Source organism: Lethenteron reissneri, chromosome 5 (assembly GCF_015708825.2).
Source record: "Lethenteron reissneri isolate LAM-NWPU_2019-01 chromosome 5, ASM1570882v1, whole genome shotgun sequence".
NCBI classification, from domain to species: Eukaryota; Metazoa; Chordata; class Hyperoartia; order Petromyzontiformes; family Petromyzontidae; genus Lethenteron; species Lethenteron reissneri.
The window spans coordinates 4,613,980-4,626,449 of record NC_083783.1 but is presented as its reverse complement, the minus strand read 5'-3'; the positions used below and the strand labels follow the sequence as shown (position 1 = coordinate 4,626,449).

Genomic DNA, 12,470 nt, shown 5'->3' with positions numbered 1-12,470 from the left:
TCGCCGACCCCTGTTCTGGAAGCTGCCGGGGGCCTCGCAATGAGCTCCCGATCAGCACGGTTGGCTACAAACGATGCGAAACAATGTCAACATACACGCATACGTATATTCCAGAGGTCAACGGTTCGTTCGATTCCAACTCCCGGTGCGGCAGATCACCACAATGGGACATGTTTCTACGTCTGTCCACTCAGCCGTGTAAATGGGTTTAGCACAGTTAGTCGATCGGCAGGCACGTGCTACGGTGGGGTAAAGAGGTGGTTACACCCACCTCTTGCCACGACGTCTTTCAAAGCATGAAAAAGCAGGCCAAATACACACTGTGATGGGGGGTGGGGGGGGGGCTCTGCTGGACATCACCTGGGGGGGTTGTGCCTTCACCTTCGCGGGGATCTTCGACGACGACGGAAGTCGGACGGGAGCCGCGCAGTCGCGTCGTTTGTCGCTTTTTGTCTCTTTAACCTTTGAACGCCGCGACGCGACGCTCCACGTCGCCGCAGCTCATTGAGCGAGCAAGCTACGCGCCCTTCCGCCCGGGAACGGCCGCCGCGTCCGAGACTATGAAATTAACAATATAGATTTAACTTGAGCAAATTCATTACCGCCTGGTAATAAATTACCGGCGTGGCGATGAACGAGCGGTGGGGTGGGGAGGTTTGGAGTGGGGGACGGAATGATCTTCTGTTTCTTTTGCCGCAGTGAAATATAAATGACGTTAAAGTTCACCAACTAATTGGCCTTCTGGACAGAAAATATTAGCCGTGATAATAATAAACAACAATTTTCAGGAGGCTGCCGTTACGTTGCGATGTTTGGCTCTGAATTCGGTTATGCATGAATCAATGAGAGTTTGTCTCTGTCTTGTAGGAGGAAACGGGAGAAACCCAGGAGACCCTCAGCACCACCACATCCTGGCCACGACCTCGCAGCAGCCACGCGCCTACAACACCAAGTAAGCCCCTGGTGGTGGTCGGCTGTCAGTACGAACCAGGCTAAAATCCGGCTTAGCGTCCCAGAGGCCATGAATGTAAGGGGATAATGCAAGGGAAACCCTGGACAAAACCCTGCTGATAAGACTCAAGGACGATGAAAGTATTCCAGCATTTTCTTCAAAATGCAGCTGAAAAACTTTTGTCGTGAAGGTTCATAGGTTAATGGACCTAAATATAATTTTATTTGGATTGAGGGTTATCATAATAGTGCATAAATTAGCACAAAAGGTTCAAATTCATATTAAGCAAATAATCATTCGACAAGAGCCCGTGTAATCGACTACAAACAAAGTAGTCAATGACAATTTATCAATTAGTTAATCCACGCAATCGACTCATCGCCCCAGCTAGTTAAAATGAGCTACGGTTCACATTGACGGACAGACGGATGGACGGACAGACAGATGTATGGACAGTCGGACAGATAGGCTGACAAACACATGAATTGACGAATGGATGGACAGCATAGATGGACAGACAGATGGAAGGACAGATGGACGGACGGACGGACGCACGGACGGACAAATGAACGGATGGACAGACAATTGAATGGATGGACGGACACACAGACGGACTGAACAGACGAAATGTACGGACGCACGCACGGACGCACGGACAGACGCACGAATGGACGGACAGACGGACAGACGGACGGGAGTGCCGCACCAGGCTGGGACTCCTGCCCTTCTCCTTCCCGCCCCCAGCGCGCGGTCCATCCCACTTCTCCGCGTTGACCTCCGCGTCGCTCCACTCTGGCCAGGGCGGGAACCGTCCCGCTCGCCCCTCCACCGCACCCCCGGCGGCGCCGGTGCCACCTTGGGACGTCGACCTGCGGCAACATCATCGTCACCATCATCAATCGTGATGTAGCCACTGCCGCCGGATGAAGGCCTCCCCAGAGCCGTCGCCATCTCCGCAATCCGACGAGCTCGTACACGTAACTTTAAATCATCGGTACATCTCCGCGGAGGACGTGCTCTCGGATGCCGCTCCATCGACAAAGAGAGCAATGGATTTAGAAAAAAAGAGACACACTTCCATAGAGACTCACAGACTTATGTAGAGAGCCATAGGTGACCTTCATTAATGGGCAAACGGAAGCCCATGAGACCAAAAGTCTCGACCTTGCTGCAGACCTGGGCTTTATGTGGACTTAAACAGAGATCCGTAGACTAAATAGGGTGTCACAGGCTTACACAAACTCACACGCTTACTGAGATACTCACAGACTTACACAGGTCCCCATAGACTAACAAAGAGACCCACAGACGTACATGCGCAGCCACAGACTCGCGTATATTCACAAACTTACAAAGATGTTCAGACTTACGCAGACACCCATGGAATTACACAGCGGCAAACAGATTTACAGACCCAGAAGTCTTGCACAGGGAAACCCCAAAGACTGAGATGACCTTCATTCACGAGCAGGCGAGAGCCCATCGAGACCACAGCTCTCACGGTAGGTAAAGGTGCAGCCCTGAAATGCCGCGCTCACGCCACCGCTGGCAAAAACGGCATCAGCTAGAGAGAGCTCCGGACAGCCTTTATAGAGGGTGATTTGGCCTACTCCTCCACAATGTAGCCTGCTGATCGCCTGATCCTGGCATACCCATTAATATTGCTCGGTGGACAGAGACAGAGTGGGGGGGGGGGGGGGGGGCGTAGGAGGTGGATTTACGAATCGCACCGTTGACCTGGGCTTAAAGAAACATTGCACGGCAATGTGGCGGCGCTTGCTGACGGGTTCCAGGTATCCGCGCTCTCCGTTTGCCAACTCGTTGCTGCTGGATCGATCCGTTCACCCCATTGGGTAATTGCCTCCCGTCACGCTCTTTCCCTTCCTATCTCTCTCTTTTTTTCCTTCTGTCTCGCTCTCGTTCTCTCCCTCTCTCTCCCGCGCGTCTTCATAATTCCATTCCCACTGCTCTTCTGTTTGTTCCCTAGATCGCAATTCGGGGCCGCCAGGCGGTTTCGTCCGTCCATTCCGATTATGCCAATGTCCTTCGTCCTCGTCACAACTCACTTTCACACTCAGCAGGGGTAGGAGGAGGCTTTCGCGACCATTCTTATTCACAGGTAAAGGTTATTTTTTTGGGTTAGATCGCGTAAATATAACAACAACAAAGTTCCCCCGTACAGCCTTAACATATTGTTGGGGCAAGTGCTGTTATCGAGTAGCACCTATAAAGGCCGGCAGGGCACGCGAGCGGGTCGGTTGCCAGCATCACGTCCGACCGCCTTTGTCTCCCCAGTGGCGATGTTTACACACCGCACCAGGTGCTCATTCGAGGCTGAGTCAATCTAGCGGAGGCCCAGGACCGGTTCAAAAAATCATCACCGGTGTTGGCCATGAGCGGGAATCGAACTCGGGTCGCCGGGTTCGTAGCGCAGCGCGCTAACCGCCACCCTACCGCTCCCGTAAATATAAACGTGTCGTGAAACCCGCCACCACCCAATACATCCAAAGCATAAGGTTTGTGGCTACAACTGCATATTTTTTTATTAAATTTTTTAAACAACATGTATGGCGAACAGCGGCAGCAGAATTTTGTAGGCACGACGCTGGGCACGCGGGAGCAGGGAGCGCACGGCAGCTCAAGGCGTTGAACCCAGCCGCACGGCCAGTTGCTTTCCTCTGCGTTCAGCATCGGCGGCGGAGACGGAGGCTCGAGAGGCGAGCGACCTTTTCGGTGCCTCCATCGAAGCGTGCGGTGCACGGGAGGGGATGAGGGGCCACGTGGCAGGCGCTCGCTCCAACGTTTCTGCCGGGAAGGCGGCGCATAGACAACAAAGACGCCCCCCCCCACCCCCCCCCCCACGTCTATACCGTCCGTCGGTAACACGGTGCAGTCTTAAAAAGGAATTGTAAACATAATAGGCCCGTCCCGATAGCTAGCACATGACGATACAGAAAGGGACCATGACCAAAAACGCCACCTATCACATATATGTAATTCTTTTTGATATGCAAATTCCTTTGTCAAGGCGCCCTTCCCCCTCTAACCCAGCTTAAATATACGCTGCCAAGCCTGGTGGTGCTCATTCAGATGCTGTCTTTCCGACAGACCTGTTCTTCACCTGAGGACGGCTGCCTGCGTTGTGGCCGAAACGTCGTGAGAATTGTCTTTTATTATGTTTAATTTTTATCATTTTATTATTTCCCTTCGACGTGACTTTACCGAATGAACCAAAAAGATATATGTAATTCGTTTTACGGCCAGAGCGTTGTTATTTGCAATGGCGTTGAGTTGTTTTTTTCTTCATTGTGCACCCCCGCCACCGTAGCAGCTGCATCAATTAATTGGTTTCCTCCGAAGCGATATTTTATTCAACAGAGGCAGATGCTCGGCACTCCTGAGAGAATTGCTCTCAGTAGCCGAGCGGGTGGGAAAGTGCCGCCCTCAGCTGCGCGTGGACAAGAGGTGACTTAACACGTAGGAGGCTTTCGTGACCAATATCATCCACAATACACCTTGTTTTTTTGGGTTAGATCTCGTAACTATATAAATGTGTCGTTAAACCCGCCGCCATCCGACGCAGCCACTTAGTAAGGTTTGTCACGTGAACAGAACGTGGCCAATTCGTTACTAGTACAGCACTAATGTATAGTGTGTAGTGTATAGTGTAGTGTATAGTGTATAATATAGTGTATAGTGTAGTACACTAGTACAGCACACCGGTGTGTTGGAGAGCAAAGCCACAACATTTACAATCGGAGTACGACGTTTCGCCATCAGACATCCGGTAACGAATTGGCATGTTCTGCGTACGTGACAAACCATACTAATTGGCTGTGTCGGGTGGTGGCGGGTTTAATGACACATTGATATATTTACGCGATCTAACCCAAAAAACGTGTATTATGGAAGAGGTGACTTGAAGGCATGTCAGAGGTACCTCTGTGATATCCGCTTCCGTGGACGCGTTCTCTAACACGAAGAGCCAGTGAGCTGGTCTGCGGGAGATCTGAACTGATTCTTTGCCTCATTACGACCAGACGCTGATCCCACAATCGGGGATACAATTGGGGGAAATATCTTCTTCTTTTTTCAAACGTACAAACATGAGAAAGGATGCGGTCGCACTGGGACATTCTATACATCCGAATTTTCTCTCATTCCATATCTCCCCCACAGAGCGGTGAGGCACAGCATGCCAGCGAAAGGCCGGGACGGGTCAACCCTTCACAGAATCACACAGTGTCCTCAAGGCACTTGGAGCAGCCCTTTCGTGCTCACTATGGGGCCACGACGTTACGATGACCCGATTCAAAAATCAGTCACCCTGTTCTCCTAAATAATAATCATGACGATGTACTCATAGCTCTCCCATGCGTGTGTTGGGTTGTACCGCTACGGGATGTTTGGCTCGATGTCTGACGTTTTACTGCAACGTGCTGGTAGGCTTCTTCAGCGCATGGCTCGACATGTCAGGCATCGTGATGAACAATGGGTCTCTGTGCGAGTCTACGGGTATCTTTGTGAGTCTCTGGATCTTGTGTGTAAATCGATGGGTCTCTGTGCGAGTCGATGGGTCTCTGTGCGAGTCGATGGGTCTCTGTGTGAGTCTATGGGTCTCTGTGCGAGTCAATGAGTCTCTGTGTGAGTCTATGGTTATCTGTGCGAGTCTATGGGTCTGTGTGAGTCTATGGGTTTATCTGTGAGTCTATGGGTCTCTCTGTGAGTCGATGGGTCTCTGTGCGAGTCGATGGGTCTCTGTGCGAGTCGATGGGTCTCTATGCGAGTCTACGGGTCTCTATGTGAGTCTCTGGATCTTGTGTGTAAGTCGATGGGTCTCTGTGTGAATCGATGGATCTCTGTGCGAGTCGATGGGTCTCTGTGCGAGTCCATGGGGCTCGATGGAAGTCTGCAGGGCTCTTGTCAGTCCCGTGATAGCATTAAAAATAATAACAATAACGCACCACCGCTCCAGACGATACGTTCACACGTGGGTCCTCCCCCCTTCCACGATGACAAGATATTCCTGATCTTCTTCTTCGCAAAGAGATGCCCCAGATTTTTTGTTGTCGTAGCGGTAGAGCGAGCGGCTCGCAATCGGAAGGCCGCCAAGTTCAAGTCCCGTTGACTCAGCCCATCATCCCCTCCGGGTCCGATAAAATAGGTACCACCTTGTGGGGAAATCCACAGGAGTGTTGTCTTAGGAATGTGGAATTTCACACCACCATCTCGGGTCTGTAAAAGGAGATGAGCAGGAGATCACTCTGCCTTAGCGGAAGGTGGCAACACAGGCTGCATCGGAATATCGCTTCTCAAGGTCACGATCAAAACACCCACTCGTTCGACCTCACGGCACTCGCAGACTCGCAAAGCCAACCTTCATTTCCTAGGCTGCTCCTGCTGCCAATAGTTTCGTTGTTTTGTTGTTGCTGCAGACCTAAGCGTACGTGACAATGCAATCTCATTTTAAACTCTTTGAAAGAATATTGCCGCGACCACGGTTGATGCTGAGGGTCGGAGGGGGGAGTTGTATCTGATTCTGATTCTGTTCGGGGTCACCGGTAAGAGCCGGAAGCTGCCGAGGGCTCAAAGCTTGAAACCTGGGGCCACATTCAGCGGGAATCTTTGCTCCCCGTGCCCCCTGCTCGGCTGAACCCTGAGAAGAGTTTGCTTCGGCTACGAGTGAATCGATGCTGCTGCTGATGACGAGGACGATGATGATGATGCCGCTGATGATGCTGCTGCCTGTTCGTGTCAGCCAGGTCATGAATCGTGGAGGTAACGAAACCTACAGCATGTTGGTAGCAAATTAGCCATGTGGCCTAAAAAACAATGTGCTTAATCAGTGTGCACTGCCTGCTATGACGCGTGGTTCAGATACACGGTCATGAATAAAATGCGCAGAAAAAAAAAATTAAAATTCGGCGCAAAGAAGCGTGGGGACATGGATGGCAGGTCGCTCATTCTCCTCTGCTGCCCCCAGTCTGGAACTGCCTTCCCCTAGCCACCCGTGCTGTGGCCCCAGTTCAAGGCCCAGGCTCAACACCTTCCTCATCTCCTCTGCCTGTGACCGACTCTCTCTCTCATCTCTCCTCCACCGCTTCTCGAGATGCACTGGCACGTCGACGTGGCTATATACATCCACTTTGTCCATTACATTCCTGCGGAGGGAGCTGGTAGGAACGTTGGGTTGCTCGGTCAATGGCCAGGGTCAACGGCGGCGTGGTGTATTCCGCAAATATGCCCGACTGTGAGGGCGGGCACAAGCTGGCATGAGTAGGTTAAACGTTGAGTTTTATAAGGGCACCACGGGGTGACCAGCCCCTACCCAGCCAGCCCCACCCCTCCCACCCCCCACCCAGCCCCACCCTCCCCACCCAGCCCCACCTTCCCCACCCAGCCCCTCCCCACCCTCCCCTCCCCACCCAGCCCCTCCCTGCACAACGTACGGACGGACACAATAATCCCCTGTGGGCTGGTGTAACCAGGAGGTTCCTACCAGTATTAACATCACACAATACTGCATTGCCAATGCTGCAAACAGCACTTAGGCACGCTTTTTATACACACACATATACACGTGCGGTGAGCGCATGTTGACTTACACAATTATTTCTGCGCCAGCTATATTGGGTGAGTACACATGCTTTCCAAGTGCTTATTAAACAACGATAAAGGAAGACGACGCAGCCACAAGCAGTTGGGCTTTGTTTTTACAGATGTGCGAATTAACATTTTAATACAGCTGCGTCCGTCTTCTTTGCCCGCGGGCAGCGCAAAATCATCGCCGCCAATGTCTCTGCGGAACTCCGCTGAAAAGCAACACCGCAATGCGCCTAAAGGATAACGTTTTTAATCGGCGTAAATATACGAGCATGAGCTGCTATGGCGTATGGATCAATGTGTGCGAGAGTGAGTAGGCGAGTGAGTGAGCGAGCGATTAGATTGGCGACGTTTCACTTGAAACAGCGTCGAGCAACCTCGGGACAAGATCCAGGAGGTCGGATCGAGTCACTGTGACAACCTGCTTACAAACACGCACGTTGGTGATGAAGATCAAAACATACAACAACAGCAACATCTGGAAAGTGCGCAAAGAAGCACGGGAGAGTTATTGAGAGACAGAAAGAGAAACGTGGATTGGAGAGCATATATATGTTGGTGACACCATCCAAATAATTCAGGGAAGCGAGTGGGCTCGGGCAGGAGTAGTCACGGCTAGAGGGCACGATGGACGAGGAGATGGAGCGATGAAATCATTCGAAGAGCCGGATGGCTTGTCACATCACGGGATCGTGAGAGGTGGCAGCGGCGGGTAGCTTGAGGAGGCCTTCATCCAGCAGTGGACTGACCATGGCTGATTCTGATTCAGCATTTTACTGCTGTACTGTAGTAGCAGTAATATGATTCTGTTTTGCAGCACCTTAGGTCAAGCCACTGCTGGATGAGAGACAGGCAATGGGAACACACGGATCGTGGGAACACATACGCGGGTGAGTAACATCGCATGGACGGCTAGGAAATAGAAAGGGGGGCTTTGGCAGAACGCATCGCTGGGCAGGATAGGAGCCGGCAGGTCGAGACTAACAGCAGAGTGGCAGGGAATAGAACACGGCCCGTGAGTACGTCCAACGTGGAGATGGAGCGATTAAATCAGCTCGTTTGGCAGGTGCGAATCCGTGGATTGATCCACTTGCGTGGCCACGAGAGACGCTGATCTATCCAATACCGGATGTAGGCCTCATCCACTGCTGGATGAGGCCTACATCCAGCAGTGGATCGACCAAAGCTGATGACGACGATGATGATGACTGCACTAAACAGCATCCGTGGATTGCTCCTGTCCATGTCATCATGGCAACGCAGCGGCATTCATTTCATGGGCCACACCCTGCTGATGAGGCTCATTGAAGGCGACCCAGGGGGTTTTGCCTGCCTTAAACAATCTCTGCAGGGGGGGGGGGGGGGGGACATTGCTCCAACAGGCCAAACAAACATTCACCGAAGGACGTGAAAAGTTATTTCGTGTTGGCAGACGACACATGCGCAAAATTGCCCGCGTTATGCGCTTGCTGGGCCCATCAATTCTCCCGGCTACACCACCGCAAAGCCCGAGCCAAACTCTTAACGAGAAGCCGCGTTCTGTCTGTGTCAAGACACATTGGCTCGTTCCATGGCCTTGGCAACAACTAAAACAACAACAAAACAAGGAAGAAAAATCATGCGCACGCATCATGGATTCTAGAACTCCTCACAACATGCGTTTGTCCATGGAGGTCTTTGTACATATGGTATGCTGAACTTCCTTCGCACCGTACAGAGCCAACCGTGCTAATCGGAGGTGCGGGATTGACTAGAATACTAGATCTTGCGTTCGAATCCATGTTCTCAAGTCCAAATGAGTTGATGGTCTCAACCCGGCTTGCATATCAATAATGACTCGTAAAGGCAGCTATAGAGTTGCGATTAAACCGAGTTCTCAAGCGTAGCGAGCTTTGGGTCGTCTTATCGGGCATCCTCCCGTTACACAGACGGGGACAGAGCCAATTGCATCGACGCTTTCAACCCACGCTGGGAAGCGTCCAAACTAAAATCCCCGTCTAGTTGCTGCGACTCTTCTATCCCAAGCCATTGTGTGTGGCCTCGGTGCTGCGGCGGCGATAAAAACGCAGGACTCGGGGGGCTGGTGGGGGTGTACGGACACGGTGTGTTCGGTACAAAGGAGGCTCGCTCGTTCGCCGCCGCCGCCGCTATAAAACGACGCCGGCGATGGCAGCGCCAGGGCACGGACCGTCCCTTCTGTCCCCTCGACGGCCACCGCTCAAGCCTAGCCAAGTCACTCTCGGATGGAACGACTCGCCACGGCCGCCCCCCCACCTCCCCACTCTTCCTCCCATCCTCCCCGCCATCGCCCTCTCCCTATAACCATGGCAATTTCAACGGATTTTCACAATTCAATCGATGACATCTTTTTTGGCACCGTGGCGAAAGTAGCCGGTCTCTCGTTGCTGCAGGGTTTGCGCCGACCAATTACATACGAGGTGTAATAATGCTTCGTAGTAGACGTTCGGGGGTTGGGCCGCGGAATAATCTGGCCGAAATGTGTGTCGTAAGACCTGCGACCACCCTACACAGCCAAAGGTAGCAAACAGTAACGTGTACAAGCGCACACCACGCCAATTAAATATCTTAGATACATGTGATAATATTAACAACGATGTGCAGCCCTCTGCTATGATTCACGAAGGAGACGAGAGATAAAAATGTGCGTAAAGTAGCAATCATTCCAATAGCTCTTGGTTAATCTACTGCTGGATGAAGACCTCTCTATGACGTGTCGGGCATTGGGGTTGTTTGGCCATAATTCACCACACTGGTCAGTGCGGGTTGGTGAAAGGGAGGTACTCCAATCTGGTTCAGACGCCACTCGCCACAGACAATGGCCGTGGTCAGGAAAGGAACTCAAGTCAGCGGTGTTCACTACGCAGTGCGCAAAGCGCTGCTTAAATGCTTCCCCAAAATTACATCACCGTTATATTCATCATCAGCCATGATCTATCCAATACCGGATAAAACATCCACGCTCCCAAGCACCCAGCCAAACCCAGACGCAGGAGTGATACAATTCCGGTGAAAATTACAGATTTCTGGTTTGTGAGCGAGTGGGCGAGTGAGTGGGCGAGCGACGGAGCGAGCGAGCGAGCGGGAGAGCGAGTAAGGGAGCTAGGGAGTGGGCGAGTGAGGAGAAAGAGAGACTCCTGGTTTGACAGTGCGCGCTCTCCTTTGAGGGCACTATCAGCACATCACTCGGGCAGCTGTGGTTCATTGTGCCACAGCAGCACTTCATAAGCACGCCGTTGTAATTGCGTAAATGTTTATTCATCGTCGTTTTGCAGACGCCGTGTGTTGTACGCATGTGTCCATATGTTCCTGTGCGTGCGTGTGTGCCGTGCCTGCCTGCGTACACATGCCTGACAAGAGGGGGGTAAGGGGGTATTACTGATGAGCATACCGGACAGGCCCCAAACCCAGATGGGGCCCCCCAAAAATTACAATAAATTTCACGTCAATTTATATGGTAGTTCGTTGAGCACATATCGCACGGATTCCGATGATAAGTACAAAATGTGTAGGTAACATGGCAATGTAATGTTGTGGTTGATATCGCAGCCGCCTCCGCCAATTCGCTTACAAAAAATATTTCCATCTGGTCTGTATCCAAAATAAAATAAAAATTGCGTGCACGCTTCGTAGAATTTATTGCAGCCAGGTGGCTCAGCGGTAGAGCAAGTGGCTCGCAATCCGAAGGTTCCGAGTTCTAATCCTCGCCCCCCACCATAGAGATTTGGAATTTCCACCCGTGGCTCAGCAAAAAGAGAAATCACTTTGACTTTGGGCAAATACTGAATGCAATCTGACATTGGGTACAACCCATGCCTGGCAAAGTTGATCCTTTTGACAACTGTAACATAGCAGGCCTCCCTACATTCCTGCTGATGTGCGTGCGTGCGTGCACACACATGTGCGTGCGCGCACCGATATAATTGCAGCGTTCATAATTTATAGGTGTCTGAATAATTTTACACCGCGGCGTTATTCCGCGTCCCTATATGTAGGTCAGGCGGGCGCGCGGCGGTACATTGCTTGCAGGGTAAGACATCTCTTCCTGAAATATTGAAGGGCCAGCCAGACAAAGGTCAAGATTATATTTTCTTGTGTATGGCTTACCTCTCATGTTAGATGTGCTGCAGGGTACAATGACTGCAGCCCTCCGCCAAGCCAGTGTTGAGAATATATGTCTCTCACAGAAGCGTTGGGCTGTGTGTTGTTACTACGTGTGGCGGACACACAATGGGCATGTTCCATCTCGGGCTATGAAATTGACGCAAGCTCACAGTTGATGTTGCTTATTCTTCGGCACCAGCCGAGTGTGTAATTGGTAGGTTTATGACCAGCCCGCCGTCAGTCCACCATTGTAGGAATCCCCCCCTCAGCGTCGCGGAGAGTTGTTTGACCATACTTCGCAAGCTCGGTTCGTGCCGGTCGGCAAAGAGGATTGGTTTGGATGTCACTCGCGGCTGACGTGAATCGTGACCAGGAATCAAATGCAGGTCACCGGGTCTGTAGCAAAGCGCACGAGCCATTGCACCACCACTCCCCCGGCACTCATACACATGTACAAAGGCAAAGATCCACCGCATAGCCTCACAGACCGTTGGGTCAAGTGCTGTTAGCCAGCACCTATAGCAGCCGGCATGGCACACGAGGGGGTAGGTGGTGAGCACCATGCCCGACCGCCTCTGTTTCACCCCAATGCTGACATTTACACACGTTACCAGGTACCAATTTAAGGTTGAGTCGAGCTAGGGGAGGCGCGTGACCGGTTCAGATATTCATCACCGATGTTGGCCATCGGCGAGAATCTAACTCGGGTCACCGGGTTCATGATTGAACCGCAGCGCCACCGCTCCCCGCACACGCACACACGCGCGCACACACGCACACACGCGCGCACACG

General features: G+C 51.9%; 1 protein-coding gene across 1 annotated transcript in view; it reads right to left on the bottom strand.

Moving 5' to 3' along the window:
* Nucleotides 1-12,470, bottom strand: part of LOC133351415 (androglobin-like) — a 120,537-nt gene that overhangs the window by 77,069 nt on the left and 30,998 nt on the right. Inside the window, exon 3 of the mRNA XM_061566615.1 lies at nt 1,659-1,821. Coding sequence (XP_061422599.1) covers nt 1,659-1,821 — 163 coding nt within the window. The remainder of the gene's footprint in view (nt 1-1,658; nt 1,822-12,470) is intronic.